Source organism: Anomaloglossus baeobatrachus, chromosome 4, assembly GCF_048569485.1.
Source record: "Anomaloglossus baeobatrachus isolate aAnoBae1 chromosome 4, aAnoBae1.hap1, whole genome shotgun sequence".
In the NCBI taxonomy this organism is placed as follows: domain Eukaryota; kingdom Metazoa; phylum Chordata; class Amphibia; order Anura; family Aromobatidae; genus Anomaloglossus; species Anomaloglossus baeobatrachus.
In genome coordinates this window covers 532,761,895-532,781,818 of record NC_134356.1, presented here as the reverse complement: position 1 = coordinate 532,781,818, position 19,924 = coordinate 532,761,895, and the positions used below count along the sequence as shown (strand labels likewise).

Genomic DNA, 19,924 nt, shown 5'->3' with positions numbered 1-19,924 from the left:
CCGCTGTGGAGATATCCGACTGAATTCGGATGTGCTTGCTTTTCAGCCACTGCTGGAAGGCTTGTAGGACAAGATACACTGCTCTGATTTCCAGAACATTGAGCTGAAGGGTGGACTCTTGCTGAATCCACGTACCTTGAGCCCTGTGGCGGAGAAAAAACTGCTCCCCACTGATAGACTCGTGCCTGTCGTAACTACCGCCCCGGATGGGGGTAGGAAGGACCTTTTTTCTGACCATGAGGTGGGAAGAAGCCACCACCGTAGAGATTCTTTGGCCGCCTGAGAGGGGGAGACGTCTCTGTCGATGGGCGTCGACTTCCCGTCTCATTGGCGGGGAATGTCCCATTGTAGTGGACGCAGATGAAACTGCGCGAAAGGGACTGCCGCCATTGCTATCATCTTACGTGAGAAGTGCATGAGGCGTCTCAATGTGTGCGACTGATCCTAAGGAGAGATTGCAGCCTTGTCTGTAGTGAACGCTGTTTGTCTAGCGGAAGCTTCACTATCGCTGAGAGAGTATGAAACTCCATGCCTAGATATGTTAGTGATTGGCCCGGGGTCGGATCTGACTTTGAAAAGTTGATGATCCACCCGAAAACTCTGGAGAGTCTCCAGCGCAACGTTCGGCTGTGTTGGCATGTTCCTTAAGAGGGTGCCTTGACAAGTAGATCTCCCAAACACGGGATCACAGAGTGACCTTGAGATTGCAGGACTGGTACTACTGCTGGCATGACCTTAGCGAAGACCCGTGGGGCTATCGCCAGCCAGAAGGCAGGGTTACGAACTGAAGGTGTTCGCGTCTTATAACAAAGCGTAGAAACGCTGGAGCTCTGGATCAATCGGCACGTGGGGATAAGCATCCTTGACGTCTATCGATGTTAGGAAATTTCCTTGAAACATTGAGGCGCTGACGGAGCGGGGGATTACATCCGGAACCGCCTGGTGTTCACGAGCTGGTGGAGCCGTGTTAGATCCAGAACGGGACGGAAATACTCGTCCTTTCTTGGCATCGCAAATAATTCGGAGTAAAAACCGTGACCTTGTTCCTGAAGAGGAACGGGGGTCACCACTCGTTGTGCCTTTAGAGTGCCCACCGCCTGCAGAAGAGCGTCGGCTCAATCGGGAGGTGGAGAAGTTCTGAAGAATTGAGTTGGAGGACGAGAACTGAACTCTATCCTGTACCCGTGAGACAGAATGTCTCTCACCCAACGGTCTTTGACCTGTGACAGCGAAATATCGCCAAGGCGGGAGAGCCTGCTACCGACCGAGGATGCGGAGAGAGGAGGCCGCAAGTCATGAGGAAGCCTCTTGGAAGTGGGTTTTCAGGCTGTCTTTTTTGGGCGTGACTGATCCCGCCAAGAAACTGAGCACCTCTGATCCTTTTGAGTCCTCTTTGGACGAGGAGAAATGGGACCTGCCCGAGCCTTGAAAAACCGAAAACCCCGACTGTCCCTTGGTATGTTGGGGTTTGTTTTGTCTGGGCTGAGGTAAGGAAGAATCCTTACTCTTGAACTGTTGAATGATTACATCTCCCGCACACTAAACAGTCGGTCAGCAGAACAAGGCAAACTGGTTAAGCCCTTTTTTGGAAGCAGAATCTGCCTTCCATTCAGTTAACACCCAGGCCCTGCGTAAAACCACGGAGTGAGCGGACGCCACTGCCGTACGGGTCGTAGAGTCCAGGACAGCATTAATCGCATAAGACGCAAATGCAGACATTTGAGCGGTTAAGGATGACACTTGCGGAACAGATGTACGTGTGACCGTGTCCATCTGTGTAAGACAAGCTGAAGTAGCTTGGGGTGCCTCTACGGCTGCGAATGCTGGAGCTAACAGCGCTCCGATAGCCTCATAGATGGATTTCGACCAGAGATCCCTCTGTCAGTCAGTGGCATCTTTAAGTGCAGCCCCATCTTCCACTGCAACTATGGATCTAGCTGCAAGCTGGAGATTGGAGGATGCCCCTTGGGACACTGGATCCAGCCATTGCCCACGTCAGGGGGTAGGGATAACGTGTATCCTCAGCCGTTTGGGGAAGCGCTTAACTGGATAAGCGTGGTGTTCCTGGACTGCCTGTGTAAAGTCAGGGTGGTCAAGGAAAGTATTATTATTATTATTATTATTATTTATTATTATAGCGCCATTTATTCCATGGCGCTTTACAAGTGAAAGAGGGTATACGTACAACAATCATTAACAGTACAAGACAGACTGGTATAGGAGGAGAGAGGACCCTGCCCGCGAGGGCTCACAGTCTACAGGGAATGGGTGATGGTACAATAGGTGAGGACAGAGCTGGTTGCGCAGTGGTCTACTGGGCTGAGGGCTATTGTAGGTTGTAGGCTTGTTGGAAGAGGTGGGTCTTGAGGTTCCTCTTGAAGCTTGGGATACGTGAATGGAATTTCTCCTGCTATGAAGCTGACTCTTCCACTGGAGGAGCTGGGGGAGAAATAACTAACATTCTATTGATGGACGCTATGAGATTATTGACTATGGCGTCACCATCAGGTGTATCCAGATTGAGAGCGGTCTCAGGATTAGATCTTGAGCAGCTATCTCCGCCACATCACACAGAGAGTCCGCTTGCTGGGACCCTGACTAGTGTGATGAAGTCGATGGCCGCTCATAGTGAGCCTCTCAGACTATCTGGGACTGTCGTCCGTGTCAGAGCCGTCACTCTGGGAAGCACATGACCCCTCGGAGCTCAAAGTTGTTCCCACTGAGGAGGACCATGGATAATGTGAACAGTGGCCATGGATTTGAGAGACATGTCTGGACTGCAAGGCTTCTAGTATCATAGCCATAGTCTCAAAATCTGTCAGTAAATACTGCAGGCACCGTCCCCATGTCCTGGACGGTTAGCAGAGACTCCGTAGTATACAATGGGGGTCTATGTACACTGCCGGCCATATAGCCATACATGCTGTACCGGCTGCATAGAAAACATGTGCTTCTGCACCTCTGTTTTACACAGACAATATGCTGTTATGTCCTCCGCACAATCAAGGAGGGTATATACAAAAATGCAGCTAAACAGTGCAATGCATAGTGAATAAACATATATGTATATGTGCACTGCGGCACTAGTGGAGTCAGCCCCACAGGTGCTGCTTAACGCCTGGTCACAGCGGTTGTGTGACTATCCGAATCCCTGCCAGGGATTCCTAAACTTGTCTCTTCTGTCGCTACAGAAAACACTGACAAGAATGGCTGCCGGCGTCCTGTGCAGAGGAAGAAGCCGTGGGCGTGCCTGAGAAAGTGCGGGAATCCGGCTTCACAGTGTACACAGTGAGAGGGGTGGAGTATGCAAAGCATACTCCAGCTCTCAGCGCTGCCGGTTTCACCGTGCATCCAGTGAGAGGGGTGAGTATGCAAAGCATACTCCAGCTCTCAGCGCTGCCGTGCTGTGCAGCGTTACGCCCCTACCCTGACTGGCAGGTCTGTGGGCGGAAACGAAGTGCGACTAGGCCGCGCAAGCCGGGGACTCGAGTTGATAAGCGCGGCCGGCATATAAGCCTTGGTCGGCGCGGAAGTCCCCGGCGCACCACAAGTCCCAGCCGCGCCCGAAATAAAAATGGCAACGGCGGTTAGCGCGGTAGTCCCCTAATACACTAACACACCCAGCAAGCTGTAGTGTGCGATGGCACTAGTGCGGGCAGCGCCGCCGTCCCTGGCGCACTAACACACCCAGCAATGCTGCCGTGTGTCTGCGCGGTCCCCACAGGGACACAGAGTACCTTAACGTAGCAGGGCCATGTCCCTGAGGATACTCCGCTCCATGTCCAGCAGGATCTCCGGGTCTGTGGATGGAGCCCGGTCTCAGTGCCTGGAGACCGGTAAGATCCCACTTCACCAGAGCCCTTCAGGGGGATGGGGAAGGAAAACAGCATGTGGGCTCCAGCCTCCGTACCCGCAATGGGTACCTCAACCTTAACAAACACCCGACAAGAGTGGGGTGAGAAGGGAGCATGCTGGGGGCCCTTTAGTATGGGCTCTCTTTTCTTCCATCCGATATAGTCAGCAGCTACTGCTGACTAAACAGTGGAGCTATGCGTGGATGTCTGACCTCCTTCGCACAAAGCACAAAACTGGTGAGCCAGTGATCCCACTGGGGGTGTATAGCCAGAAGGGGAGGGGCCTTACACTTTTGAGTGTAATACTTTGTGTGGCCTCCGGAGGCAGTAGCTATACACCCAATTGTCTGGGTCTCCCAATGGAGCGACAAAGAAATGAGCTTGTCCAGACGTTCGCCAAAAAAAATCGGTCTGGAAAAAAGGGAAGGCCCGTGAGAGACTTCTTGGAAGCAGAGTCCGCTCGCCATTGTCTGAGCCAGAGAGCTCTACGGATGGCTATGGTATATTTGAGGTGGCAAAAGCTGCGCAGGTAGCAGCATCAATGGAGGCCTGCATGAGGTACTCCGCCGCAGCGGCAATTTGAGCTGTTACCTCTGACGGTATGAGGGAACTGGGATTCCTCAAGCGAAGTGTTAAGGGATTCTGCCCAGACAGAGATCACCTTTGGGACCCACACAGAGGCAAAGGAGGGCGAGAGGGAAAAACCCGCAGCCTCAAAAGGCAGAGCGGGTGAGGTGCTCCACCTGTCTGTCTGGTCCTTGATGGAGGAACCATCGGGTAAAGACAGGAGCGTTTTTGTGGCAAGGCGGGAGACCGGTGGGGGTCGACCGAGGGTGGATCGGCCCAGCCCTTAGGGGCAGGTGAGGCAAAAGGGTACCGGGACTCCATGAGTTTACGGTTACCGAAGCGAATGTCAGGCTTCTCCCTTTTCTTTGTGAGGATATCCTGAAACTCTGGGTGATCAGCGAAAACCTTTTGGGGTTTCCTTGCCCTCTTAAAGGAGACCGCATGGTCAGTGGTAGTGGATGGGGGATCCTCCACATGCAGAGTTTGGTTGATTGCTGCTATAAGGGAGTCTATTGCAGTTTGATCATTTGGGGAGGATGAAACCAAGGAATCATCATGGTACAAACAGCATTCTCCCACCTCCAGCTCTTCAGAAGCCGTGGAGCGTGCGGGAGAGCCTGCCCTGTGTGCTCCCGAGGGAGAGCCATGGGGGCCATGAGAGAGTGCTGGAGACACCCGGCCGTGTGCTCTTTTCCTTATCCCTGCAACCGGTGAAGCATGGGCCCGGATTACCTCAGAAGAATTCTCCATAGGGGTATCCTCAGGCTGCGTTCCGTCCAGGGACCCAGAAGGGTGTGGAGGACGACATTGCATAGCCAGCACCAGGTTCTGTGACAGTTTTTCCATGGATTGGGACAGAAACTGTGCCCATTCCGGTGAGCTGAGAGCCCTAGGCTCTGGGCTGACGGTTGCGGCGGGGGGGGGGTCTTGGGCTATAGGGGCACAGGAGTCATGGAGAGAAGAGGTGTGCTTACGTGGTAGCTCAGCGTGGCAGGCAGTGCAGGCTGAATAATAGACTATGTGAGCCTTAGCACTCTTAGTACCCTTAGAATTCTGCATGTTCCTAATAGGAGTATGCCCGGAAGGGGAGCAATGACATGCAGAGCTACAAGTGAAGCAGTGGGAAGCAAGGAATTGTATTTGCATCCCTCACCAGAATCAGCCGATGGCCCTGCGTCCTCAGGAAAAAGTCTCTGTGGAGATCTTCGCGCGTTTTCGGGGTGCGGGGGGGAGGGGCTTAGCGCTAAAAGAGCGCCAAGAAGAAGTCAGTGTGCCCCCCTGCTGTCAGCAGTAAAAAACGCCGGGAAGGGAGCCTCTGAGACAGTTTTTCTCCCCCTCCAGTCAGCACACAGCTGCCAGTAGATTATCTCTGCAGGATTCCCTGCAATCAGCAAGGGACTTTCCCCTCCTCCAGCCAGCACGCAGCTATGGTGGGAATAAAGACTGTAAAATCAGCAGTCCTGGGAGCCTTCCCTGCACCGTCTTTCTCGATTTGTCTGGGAAACCAGTCAGGGAGGGGGGGATCTCACCTTAACACTGCCTCAGTCCAGGCAGTGGAAATAGCAGAGTCAGCCTACTGTGTCCGGCCACACAGGTGCAATGTATCAACTCAGAGACTGCAAAGAGGGGCTGAGGAATTGTGCCTCTGCCCTGGGCTCTGGAAAATCGGTGTCTGTGGGACCCGTCGTCCAGTAAAAGGCAGCCCAGGATCCAGTGTCGCAGGAGGGGGTACGTGGAGGCAACACTCAGTGTTCCCGCCCGTTGATGGTATTGGGAGATCGGTCACTAAGGGAAACAGTCGCCCTCAAAAAATAACAAAACCTTGAAAGGATGTGCCTACTACAGACACTAAGCTAAAACTGAGGTTGCCTGGCCCGGCCAGGGGGTGTATACTGCAGAGGAGGAGCTAATGCTTTTTGCATCTACTTAGTGTCCTCCTATGGATAGGCAGCATAACACCCATGGTCCTGTGTCCCCCAATGAGGCGTCAGAGGAAAATTAACTATTTAAAATTATATTTATAGTAAAATATATATAGTGGAACCTTGGCTAACGAGCATAGTCCATTCTGGGAGTGTGCTTGTAAACAAAGTAGCTCGTCTAGCAAAGCAAGATTTCCCATAGGAAATAATGCAAGCTCAGACAATTCGTTCCACTACTTGTTCATTGTCCCATCCTGGTCCCCTATTGTGCCATGCCATTCCACAGACACACACACACACACAGACGGACACACAGACAGACGGACACACAGACAGACGGACACACAGACAGACGGACACACAGACAGACGGACACACAGACAGACGGACACACAGACAGACGGACACGCAGACAGACGGACACACAGACAGACGGACACACAGACAGACGGACACACAGACAGACGGACACACAGACAGACGGACACACAGACAGACGGACACACAGACAGACGGACACACAGACAGACGGACACACAGACAGACGGACACACAGACAGACGGACACACAGACAGACGGACACACAGACAGACGGACACACAGACAGACGGACACACAGACAGACGGACACAGACAGACGGACACACAGACAGACGGACACACAGACAGACGGACACACAGACAGACGGACACACAGACAGACGGACACACAGACAGACGGACACACAGACAGACGGACACACAGACAGACGGACACACAGACAGACGGACACACAGACAGACGGACACACAGACAGACGGACACACAGACAGACGGACACACAGACAGACACACACAGACAGACGGACACACAGACAGACGGACACACAGACAGACGGACACAGACAGACAGATGGACACACACTATGCTCACCTTACCTTCCTTTGCCAGCCTCCTGGTTCTTATAGTTCGCTGGTACAGGATGTGTATCGGGTAACCATCACGACCAATGCCCCGATGCTTCCGCTGCCAGAGCGCTGATGTCAAAGGAAGAAGACACTTGCCTCTGATTGGCCAGCGCGCTGCCTTTTAGTAGCGACCGACAGCGGAAGTTCCTCCAACGTCGCGATGGTTACCCGATACACATCCCGTATCGGCGAACTACAAGAATCATGAGGCCAACGATGGAACGGAAGGCAAGGTGAGCATAATGTGTGTGTGTTTGTGCGGCGTGCAAGAGCGGGTCAGAGCGTGGTTAAAGTACGGAACCGGAAGTGTGTGCGGTGAGTATTTTGCTCATACGGCAAAGCATTGCTCGTAAACTGAGTTACAAATTTACAGCAAGCTTTGCTCGTATAGCGTAAAGCTCTCAAACCGGGTTACTCGTAAACCGAGGTTCCACTGTGTATATATGTGTGTTTGTGTAATATAATTTTATATATATATAATTATAATACATTATATATATATATATATATATATATATATACACATATATATATATATATATACACATATATATATATATTAAGCTTAACCTCTCCATTATACATATTTTGTTAACATACTGTATTTTCCATATTCTCAATTTCTTATTTGATATTTAAATAAACAAACGAAACATATAAGTGACAAATCACACAAGTGTGCTGATGGGGTTCACTAGCTTACATAAATGGATTTTAGTATTACGGCTCCAGATAAGTGCTGAAAGTAAAGGAAGCAATAGCTAAGTATTCATTGTAATGGACGTGCAGATGTCAACAATGGTATTGCAATACTGCAGATGGAAGAAGTGTTACCTCTTTCTGGAGATTCCTCAACAATACTTATGTTTGAGGGAGATTCGCTGCATCTGAAAAAGCAAGGAGTAATAATCATAATCAAGTATAAAATGGAAGTCTGCTTAGATGCAAAGTAGAAACTAAATAGCTTATATCACTCTTCTGAGAAGGCTTTCTACAAGAGTTTGGAGTGAGACTGTTGGAGTTTTCACCTATTCATCCAGAAGAGAATTTGTGGGAGGACCTGGCAAACAAACGCTGTTCTAGCTCATCTCAAAAGTGTTTGATGGGGTTGAGGTCAGGGCTTAGAATTTGGTGAGGAAGAAATTGTCTGAACAACAAGTCATGTCGTTATGGACCTTGCTTTGTGCCCTGGGGGCACAGTTAAGCTGCACAGAAAAGGCTCTTCCCCAAACTGTTCCCACAAAGTAGAAAGTGGAAACAGACATTGTCTAAAATGTCTTGGTATGCTTAAGCATTAAAGTGATATTCTCACAATCACATTCATTTTCACAAAGTACAATAAATGCACACTTCTCATTAATGGATGTTGTCCTGGCATAAGTATTTGTTAACCTATCAATAGAAGAGGTTCGACAGCAAAAGATAAGTGGATTTTTTGTTCTGGGGCAGCCAACTATAAACATCTCCTATGGAGCTAGTCCACGTCAGCTACTGCATTAAACTTGTATTTAAGAGAAGAGGTGCTGTACAGCAATAGCGGACAGTGGCAGGCAGATATTGAATGGAGATACGCGCAGCTCCTGTACTTTTGCACAGAAGCTGCACTACAGTAGTATGCATCATCTATCATGTTATCTACATGGCACACATTTTGATCGGCCTCCTGATGTACCTTAGGGGAAACGCGTCGAGGCAGGGCCTCCTACGCATGGCATCAGAACGATGATTTTCTTTAATAAACGACTACCTTGAATTTATCTACCCATCTAGTAGCATTTCTTGCACTTTGTTAGGCACAAGCACTTTTTCTCACTTAATTTTGTTATGGTGAGTTAGGGCAGATAAAGAACAGTCAATGGAGAGTGGGGGCGCCAATTCGCACTTATTGGGGTGCAGGCTTTCGCAGATAGGTAGTGCACAAGAGGGAGGTTTTATTGTAGGGTGTCATCTTTAATTCCCTCCTTGCACTAGCGTTTTAAGTGTATGGTGTATATTTTGTGTCCTGTTTAATTCACCCCTCCTTGCATTAGCGCTTTATATGTATGGTGTATATTTTTTGTGTCTTGCTTTAATCTAAATAATAAAATTTTATAGTTTTAAAAGGGTAGTTTATGTTTAAAGTACTGCACTACAGTAGCCAGAAGCGAATGATACACTTTAAATTAAGCTGCAGTTAGAAACATCATTCAAAGGGGAAACATCCGGCCAGAGGTCGGCAGATCGGTGAGGGCACCGGGAGTGGGATTGCCACCAATCTGCTACTGATGACCTAACCTATAGATATAGTCCTGACCTCCTCTTTAACCCTTTCACGACCGGCCGATTTTTCGCTTTCCGTTTTTTTTCGCCATTCTTCTTTTGAGACGTAACTTTTTTATTTTTCAGTCAATATGGTCATGTGAGGGCTTATTTTTTGCGGAATGAGTTGTACTTTAAAATGAAACCATGAGATTTAACATAATAGTGTACTGGAAAAGGGCAAAATAATTCCAAATGCGGAAAAATTGGAAAAGAAGGGAATTTTGTTTACTTACCGTAAATTCCTTTTCTTCTAGCTCCTATTGGGAGACCCAGACAATTGGGTGTATAGCTTCTGCCTCCGGAGGCCACACAAAGTATTACACTTTAAAAAGTGTAACCCCTCCCCTCTGCCTATACACCCTCCCGTGGATCACGGGCTCCTCAGTTTTGGTGCAAAAGCAGGAAGGAGAAGACTTATGAATTGGTCTAGGGTAAATTCAATCCGAAGGATGTTCGGAGAACTGAACCATGAACCAAAAGAACAATTCAACATGAACAACATGTGTACACAAAAGAACAACCAGCCCGAAGGGAAACAGGGGCGGGTGCTGGGTCTCCCAATAGGAGCTAGAAGAAAAGGAATTTACGGTAAGTAAACAAAATTCCCTTCTTCTTTGTCGCTCCATTGGGAGACCCAGACAATTGGGACGTCCAAAATCAGTCCCTGGGTGGGTAAAAGAATACCTCAATAAAAAGAGCCGAAACGGCCCTCCTCTTACAGGTGGGCAACCGCCGCCTGAAGGACTCGCCTACCTAGACTGGCGTCTGCCGAAGCATAGGTATGCACTTGATAGTGTTTCGTGAAAGTGTGCAGACTACACCACGTCGCTGCCTGACACACCTGCTGAGCCGTAGCCCGATGCCGCAATGCCCAGGACGCACCCACGGCTCTGGTAGAATGGGCTTTCAGCCCTGAAGGAAGCGGAAGCCCAGAAGAGCGGTAGGCTTCGAGAATCGGTTCCTTGATCCACCGAGCCAAGGTTGACTTGGAAGCCTGCGAACCCTTACGCTGGCCAGCGACAAGGACAAAGAGCGCATCTGAACGACGCAGGGGCGCCGTGCGAGACACGTAGAACCGGAGTGCTCTCACCAGATCCAAAGAGTGCAAATCCTTTTCACATTGGTGAATTTGATTAGGGCAAAATGAAGGTAAGGAGATATCCTGATTGAGATGAAAAGGAGATACCACCTTAGGGAGAAATTCCGGAACCGGACGCAGAACCACCTTATCCTGGTGAAACACCAGGAAGGGGGCTTTGAATGATAGCGCTGCAAGCTCAGACACTCTCCGGAGTGATGTAACTGCCACTAGAAAGGCCACCTTCTGCGAAAGACGTGATAAAGAGACATCCCGCAGCGGCTCGAAAGGTGGTTTCTGAAGAGCCGTCAGGACCCTGTTAAGATCCCAGGGTTCCAGCGGACGCTTGTAAGGTGGGACTATGTGGCAAACTCCCTGCAGGAACGTGCGGACCTGCGGAAGCCTGGCTAGACGCTTTTGAAAAAATACGGAGAGCGCCGATACTTGGCCCTTGAGAGAGCCGAGTGACAAACCCTTGACCATTCCGGATTGGAGGAATGAAAGAAGAGTGGGCAAGGCAAACGGCCATGGAGAGAAACCGTTATCAGAGCACCAGGATAAGATTTGCCAAGACCTGTAATAGATCTTGGCGGACGTTGGCTTCCTGGCTTGTCATGGTGGCAATGACATCCTGAGATAACCCTGAAGACGCTAGGAGCCAGGACTCAATGGCCACACAGTCAGGTTGAGGGCAACAGAATTCAGATGGAAAACTGAGGAGCCCGTGATCCACGGGAGGGTGTATAGGCAGAGGGGAGGGGTTACACTTTTTAAAGTGTAATACTTTGTGTGGCCTCCGGAGGCAGAAGCTATACACCCAATTGTCTGGGTCTCCCAATGGAGCGACAAAGAAAAGTATGATAGCACTATTGTTTTTGAGATATTTTATTCACTATGTTCACTATATGGTAAAACTGATAAGTGGGTGTGATGCCTGAGGTCAGTGCAAGTTCGTAGACAACAAACATGTATAGATTTACATTTATATAAGGGGTAAAAAAAAAAAAAAAAAAATTCACAAGTTTGTCCAAAAAAAGTGGCCCACGTTTTACGCCTTATTCCGTGACCCGTAGCGTTCTTATTTTTCGGTATCTATGGATCAGTGACTGCTTATTTTTTGCGTCTCAGGCTGCCGTTTTTAACTTTACCATTTTTGAGAAGATGCTACGTTTTGATCGCCTGTTACTGCATTTTGCGCAAAGAAGGGAATTTTGTTTACTTACCGTAAATTCCTTTTCTTCTAGCTCCAATTGGGAGACCCAGACAATTGGGTGTATAGCTACTGCCTCCGGAGGCCGCACAAAGTACTACACTTAAAAGTGTAAGGCCCCTCCCCTTCTGGCTATACACCCCCCCGTGGGAGCACGGGTCCCTCAGTTTTAGTGCAAAAGCAAGAAGGAGGAAAGCCAATAACTGTTTCAAAAACAAATTCAATCCGATAAACAATATCGGAGAACGTAACTTATCAACATGAACAACATGTGCACCCGAAAAACAAATACCCTAAGAAAAAACAGGGCGGGTGCTGGGTCTCCCAATTGGAGCTAGAAGAAAAGGAATTTACGGTAAGTAAACAAAATTCCCTTCTTTTTCGCTCCTAATTGGGAGACCCAGACAATTGGGACGTCCAAAAGCAGTCCCTGGGTGGGTAAAAGAATACCTCGTGATCGGGCTGTCAGGCAGCCCTTTCTTACAGGTGGGCCACCGCCGCCTGCAGGACTTGTCTACCTAGGCTGGCATCCGCCGAAGCGTAGGTATGCACCTGATAATGCTTGGTAAAAGTGTGCAGACTCGACCAGGTAGCCGCCTGGCACACCTGCTGAGCCGTAGCCTGATGCCGTAATGCCCAGGACGCACCCACGGCTCTGGTAGAATGGGCCTTCAGTCCAGAAGGAGTCGGGAGCCCAGCAGAACGGTAGGCGTGAAGAATTGGTTCCTTGATCCACCGCGCAAGGGTGGATTTGGAAGCTTGCGACCCTTTATGCTGACCAGCGACCAGGATAAAGAGTGCATCCGAACGGCGCAGAGGCGCCGTGCGGGAGATGTAGATCCTGAGTGCTCTCACCAGGTCCAACAGATGCAAACCCTTTTCAAATTGGTGAACTGGATGCGGACACAAAGATGGTAAAGTGATATCCTGATTGAGATGAAAGGAAGATACCACCTTGGGAAGAAACTCTGGAATTGGACGCAGTACTACCTTGTCTTGGTGAAACACCAGGAAGGGAGATTTGCAAGATAACGCCGCCAGCTCTGACACTCTCCGAAGAGACGTGACCGCCACCAGAAAAGCCACTTTCTGTGAAAGCCGAGAAAAGGAAATCTCCTTCATAGGCTCGAAAGGTGGCTTCTGGAGAGCAATCAGAACCTTGTTCAGATCCCAGGGTTCCAATGGCCGCTTGTAAGGGGGAACGATATGACAAACCCCTTGCAGGAACGTGCGTACCTTAGGAAGTCGCGCCAGGCGCTTCTGAAAGAATACGGATAGCGCAGAGACTTGTCCTTTAAGGGAGCTAAGCGACAAACCTTTTTCCAACCCAGACTGCAGGAAGGAAAGAAAAATAGGCAATGCAAATGGCCAGGGAGAAACTCCCTGAGCAGAGCACCAAGATAAGAATATCTTCCACGTTCTGTGGTAGATCTTGGCGGAGGATGGTTTCCTAGCCTGTCTCATGGTGGCAACAACATCATGAGATAAACCTGAGGTCCCTAGGATCCAGGACTCAATGGCCACACAGTCAGGTTCAGGGCCGCAGAATTCAGATGGAAAAACGGCCCTTGAGACAGCAAGTCTGGACGGCCTGGTAGCGCCCACGGTTGTCCTACCGTGAGATGCCACAGATCCGGGTACCACGACCTCCTTGGCCAGTCTGGAGCGACGAGAATGGCGCAACGGCAGTCGGACCTGATTTTGCGGAGCACTCTGGGCAACAATGCCAGAGGTGGGAACACATAAGGTAGTCGGAACTGCGACCAATCCTGAACTAAGGCGTCTGCCGCCAGAGCTCGGTGATCGTGAGACCGTGCCATGAAAACCGGGACCTTGTTGTTGTGCCGTGACGCCATCAGGTCGACGTCCGGCATCCCCCAGCGGCGACAGATCACCTGAAACACGTCCGGGTGAAGGGACCATTCCCCTGCGTCCATGCCCTGGCGACTGAGAAAGTCTGCTTCCCAGTTTTCCACGCCTGGGATGTGAACTGCGGATATGGTGGATGCTGTGTTTTCCACCCACGTCAGAATCCGCCGGACTTCTTGAAAGGCTTGCCGACTGCGTGTTCCCCCTTGGTGGTTGATGTACGCCACCGCTGTGGAATTGTCCGACTGAATCCGGATCTGCTTGCCCTCCAGCCACTGTTGGAAGGCTCGCAGAGCAAGATAGACTGCTCTGATTTCCAGAACATTGATCTGAAGGGTGGACTCTCTCTGAGTCCACGTACCCTGAGCCCTGTGGTGAAGAAACACTGCTCCCCACCCTGATAGGCTCGCATCTGTCGTGACCACCGCCCAGGATGGGGGTAGGAACGACTTTCCTTTTGACAATGAGGTGGGAAGAAGCCACCATCGGAGAGAGTTCTTGGCTGCCTGAGAGAGGGAGACATCCCTGTCGAGGGACGTCGACTTCCCGTCCCATTGGCGGAGAATGTCCCATTGTAGAGGGCGCAGATGAAACTGCGCGAAAAGGACTGCTTCCATTGCTGCCACCATCTTCCCTAGGAAATGCATGAGGCGCCTCAAGGAGTGGGACTGGTTCTGCAGGAGAGATTGCACCCGTCTGCAGAGAGCACTGCTTGTCCAGTGGAAGCTTCACTATCGCTGAGAGAGTATGAAACTCCATGCCAAGATATGTTAGTGATTGGGTCGGGGTTAGATTTGACTTTGAAAAGTTGATAATCCACCCGAAACTCTGGAGAGTCTTCAGTGCCACGTCCAGACTGTGTTGGCATGCCTCTTGAGAGGGTGCCTTTATAAGTAGATCGTCCAAATACGGGATCACGGAGTGACCCTGCGAGTGCAGGACAGCTACTACTGCTGCCATGACCTTGGTGAAGACCCGAGGGGCTGTTGCCAGCCCGAAAGGTAACGCTACGAACTGCAGGTGTTCGCTTTCTATAACGAAGCGTAGAAAACGCTGATGCTCTGGCGCAATCGGCACGTGAAGATAAGCATCTTTGATGTCTATTGATGCTAAGAAATCTCCTTGAGACATTGAGGCTATGACGGAGCGTAGAGATTCCATCCGGAACCTCCTGGTTTTTACGTGTTTGTTGAGCAACTTTAGATCCAGGACGGGCCGAAAGGACCCGTCCTTCTTTGGCACCACAAACAGATTGGAGTAAAAACCGTGACCTTGTTCCTGAAGAGGAACGGAAGTCACCACTCCTTCCGCCTTTAGAGCGGCCACCGCCTGCAGCAGAGCATCGGCTCGGTCGGGCGGTGGGGAAGTTCTGAAGAAACGAGTTGGAGGACGAGAGCTGAACTCTATCCTGTACCCGTGAGACAGAATGTCCTTCACCCAACGGTCTTTGACCTGTGACAGCCAAATGTCGCCAAAGCGGGAGAGCCTGCCACCGACCGAGGATGCGGAGAGAGGAGGCTGAAAGTCATGAGGAAGCCGTCTTGGTAACGGTTCTTCCTGCTGTCTTTTTTGGGCGTGACTGAGTCCGCCAAGAATCTGAGCCTCTCTGATCCTTTTGAGTCCTTTTGGACGAGGAGAATTGGGACCTGCCTGAGCCTCGAAAGGACCGAAAACCAGACTGACCCCTCCTTTGTTGGGGCTTGTTTTGTCTGTGTTGAGGTAAAGATGAATCTTTACCCTTGGAGTGTTTAATGATTTCATCCAAACGCTCCCCAAACAATCGGTCGCGAGAAAAAGGCAAACTGGTTAAGCACTTCTTGGAAGCAGAATCTGCCTTCCATTCTCTCAACCACAGGGCTCTGCGCAAAACCACGGAGTTGGCTGACGCCACCGCCGTACGGCTCGTAGAGTCCAGGACAGCATTAATCGCGTAAGACGCGAATGCAGACATTTGAGAGGTCAATGGTGCCACCTGCGGGGCAGATGTACATGTGACCGAGTCGACTTGTATAAGCCCAGCTGAAATGGCTTGGAGTGCCCATACGGCTGCAAAAGCTGGCGCCAACGACGCTCCAATAGCTTCATAGATGGATTTCAGCCAGAGCTCCATCTGCCTGTCAGTGGCATCTTTAAGTGCCGCTCCATCTTCTACTGCAACTAAAGATCTAGCTGCAAGCCTGGAGATTGGAGGGTCCACCTTGGGACACTGGGTCCAACCCTTGACCACGTCAGGGGGAAAAGGATAGCGTGTATCTTTAAGCCGTTTAGAAAACCGCTTCTCAGGATAAGCGTGGTGTTTCTGGATTGCATCTCTAAAGTCAGAGTGGTCCAGAAAAGTGCTTAATTTACGCTTGGGATATCTGAAATGGAATTTCTCCTGCTGTGAAGCTGCCTCCTCCGCAGGAAGAGCTGGCGGGGAAATATCTAACATCCTATTGATGGACGCTATAAGATCATTCACTATGGCGTCACCATCCGGTGTATCCAGATTGAGAGCGGTCCCAGGATCAGAATCTTGATCAGTTACATCCGCCTCATCACCCATAGATTCGTCCCGCTGGGATCCTGACCAGTGAGACGAAGTTGAGGGCCCCTCATAACGGGCCCGCTTAGGTTGTCTGGGACTGTTGTCTGAGTCAGAATCGTCACCCTGGGGTGCATGTGACACCCCCGGAGCTTGGAAGTGTTCCAGCTGAGGGGGACCAGGGAGCAATGATGCCACAGTGTCCATGATCTGAGATACTGGTCTAGACTGCAATGTTTCAAGAATCTTTGACATGGTCATAGACAATCTGTCAGCAAAAGCTGCAAACTCCGTTCCTGTCACCTGGACAGCATTCACAGGTGGTACACTCTGGGTCACGTCCAGCAGAGGCCCCGGCTGTGCAAGTTGCACAGGGGCCGAGCACTGCACACAATGGGGGTCAGTGGAACCTGCCGGTAGAGCAGCCCCACATGCGGTACAGGCAGCATATAATGTCTGTGCCTTGGCACCCTTGCGTTTTGCGGACGACATGCTGTTGCCTCCTTGTAATCTAGGAGGGTATATAGCCGAGAATCACCAGCGACCGTACAGTACAAAGTATTTGCAAACACAAAATACTCAGTATACAAACGGCACAAGTGGGGGTGAGCCCTTGAGGGCTGCTTACCGCCCGCTGAACAGCGGGTATGAGGCCGTAGAATCCCGTGTCTGGGTCTCCCCGTCTCCCCTCTGCAGCTCAGCGTGCAGGCAGGAATGGCTGCCGGCGTTCAGTGAAGAGGGGCGGACCGTGGGCGTGCCACAAACAAAGTGCGGGAAACTGCGTCCTACTGTGCCTGGTGTGAGGGCTGGAGTATGTAAAAAAAGACTCCAGCCCTCAGCGCTGATGCTCTGTACAGCGTCCCGCCCTCCTCCTGACTGGCAGGTGCGGAGGCGGGAACGAACGAACTAGGCCGCAAAAGCCGGGGACTGTAGTAATAAGCGCGGCCGTGATATATGCACGGTCAGCGCGGAAGTCCCCGGCGCACCACAAGTCCCAGCCGCGTCGCAGTCCCAGCGGCCGGCGCGACAGTTCTCCCTGAGTCTACCCACTCAGCTAAGCTGAAGTGAGGAAATGGCACAAGCGCAGCAGCGCTGTTGTCCCCGGCGCACTAACACACCCAGCAATGCTGCGGCGTGCGCGCGTATGCACGGGGACACAGAGTACCTTGACGGAGCAGGGCCATGTCCCTGACGATACTCAGCTCCATATCCAGCGGCTTCTCCAGGGGCTGTGGATGGAGCACGGTCTCAGTGCCTGGAGACCGGTAAAATCCCACTTCGCCCAGAGCCCTAATGGGGATGGGGAAGGAATCAGCATGTGGGCTCCAGCCTCCGTACCCGCAATGGGTACCTCAACCTTAACAAGCACCACCGACAGAAAGTGGGGTGAGAAGGGAGCATGCTGGGGGCCCTGTATGGGCCCTCTTTTCTTCCATCCGACATAGTCAGCAGCTGCTGCTGACTAAATAGTGGAGCTATGCGTGCGTGTCTGACCTCCTTCGCACAAAGCAAAAAACTGGGGGACCCGTGCTCCCACGGGGGGGTGTATAGCCAGAAGGGGAGGGGCCTTACACTTTTAAGTGCAGTACTTTGTGCGGCCTCCGGAGGCAGTAGCTATACACCCAATTGTCTGGGTCTCCCAATTAGGAGCGAAAAAGAAATTTGTGGTAACCAAAAACGTAATTTTGGCGTTTGGATTTTTTTTTACCGCTATGCAGTTTACTGATCAGATTAATTGAATCTATATTTTGATAGATCGGGCGTTTCTGAAGGCGGCGATACCAAATGTGTGTATATTTTTTATTTTTTTAACCCTTTGATTTGAAATGGGGCGAAAAGGGGATGATTTGAACTTTTAGGTTTATTTTTTTTTTTATTTTTTAAAACTTTTTTTATGTTGCTAATCCCCTTAAGGGGCTATATGGCTCAACAATCCAATCGCTCTGCCATATCTCCTGATCACAGCTAAACAGCTGTAAAGAGCAGATATGCTCGTTGTCTACCTTACCCAGCTCTGGGTTGGGTGAAACCGAAAGTAATTCATGTGAGCTACAGGAGTCATCACATGACCCTGTGCTAACATGACAACCACCGGAAGTCATGTGATCACGACACGTGATTTCCGGTATTGTCCGGTGAGTAAATGTTCACCGCCAATGCAGTTATAATGGCACTGTCACATATTGACAGCGCCATTTAAGGGGTTAAACGGCACGAGCAGATAACGAGTCTGCTCGTGTCTAGCAGGCACACATCTCAGCTGTGAAAATCAGCTGAGATGTGCGCCGATCGCGGCATGCTGCTGGAAGGAGACCGTGGGCTGTAACACTGACCGCTAGGACGTAATATTACTGCCCACGGTCGTTAAGGGATTAATATAGATACTAAGTCCAACAATGTTTCTTTCTTGTACCTTTGTCTATTTTTTTCATCTTTATGTGCACAAAGCTGAGTTAAATGATCCTTTTCTTATCAACTAAAACTACCTTTTCTGAGTAGTACTTGCTTCTCAGTGGTGCAGATTCCGCCTTTTCCTGTGTGGTCGTGACTAGACCCACATCTGTGTTATCATTAAATAGGCCAATCTACTACTCCTGATGCCGCCAGCCGGAGCTACTCAGTTATGTAGCCACGCAGTACAGCACCGTTGACAGAATAATGGCCATGGCCAGGTGTTCTACATGTGCCCCCTATTGATTCAAATAGATGGTAGATGTGCAGTACCCATCTGTGGCTACTATACAGTTGACAGAGATATGCACCATAGCAAGTGAGTAGTTCACTGGGATCAGCTGATTGACGGGGGTGCTGATATCAATATTAAAGTCAATGTCAAAGTGCCAGACAACACCTTTAAGCTAATCTAAATGCAGGGTTCACGGTATGCTTCTGTGCACGGTTTGCTCCTATACACTACCCTTTGACGGATTTAATCCTCTGCCATATACATCAATATAACTGTGGTGAGGTTTTACATCATCTTTAGCTGGTTTATAGAGGAGCTCAACTCTCCACAGTGCTTAATAACAGAGCTTGCAATTCCAAAACAGTGAAGTATATTTTCTGCCTGCTGCTAAAAGGTCAGCAATGTAAAACTGCACATCCTTTTCCATTGATGCATACGGCAGATGATAATCTTCTGTCAGCTGCACCAACAAAGCAGCATTTGGAGTTTCATACATCACTGGTGTCTCAACAGCAGTAAAACCATGTAACTACTTTCAGCCTCTATCTTCTATACACAATACCATCCTACAGTAGCTGTCTCCTCTTAGTTTCTTTTATATACAGCCCAACCCTGCAGTCTTTTAGCCCTGTTATATACAGCCCTAGCCAGCAGCACATCACACATTCAAACCCCACATCCTGCAGTATATCATACCTTTCAGCTCTATATACAGCCTGCAGAACATCATTCTTAGTTACCAATCAACATACAACACGGATTCCTGGTATGAGCTCTGCAGTGTAAAAGGAGGCTTAGTCCCTTTTCATGACATCACCCCTCACATGAGCTGCTCAGTTCTTGAGACAACCCAGAAAAGAGCTATGCTGGAAGACGATCGACCAAGGGCAGTGGAAATATAGCAAGAGGATTCCAATAGCAACTATAAGTTAGAGGGGCATGCTTTGGTGGGCTTAAGGAGGG

At 50.1% G+C, this 19,924-nt stretch overlaps 1 protein-coding gene across 1 annotated transcript in view; it reads right to left on the bottom strand.

Annotated features, from left to right (window-relative positions):
* The window catches only part of TICRR (TOPBP1 interacting checkpoint and replication regulator), a 181,026-nt gene that overhangs the window by 27,409 nt on the left and 133,693 nt on the right, over positions 1-19,924 (bottom strand). The window contains exon 17 of the mRNA XM_075345941.1: positions 8,128-8,180. Within this exon, the coding sequence (XP_075202056.1) occupies positions 8,128-8,180 (53 nt within the window). The remainder of the gene's footprint in view (positions 1-8,127; positions 8,181-19,924) is intronic.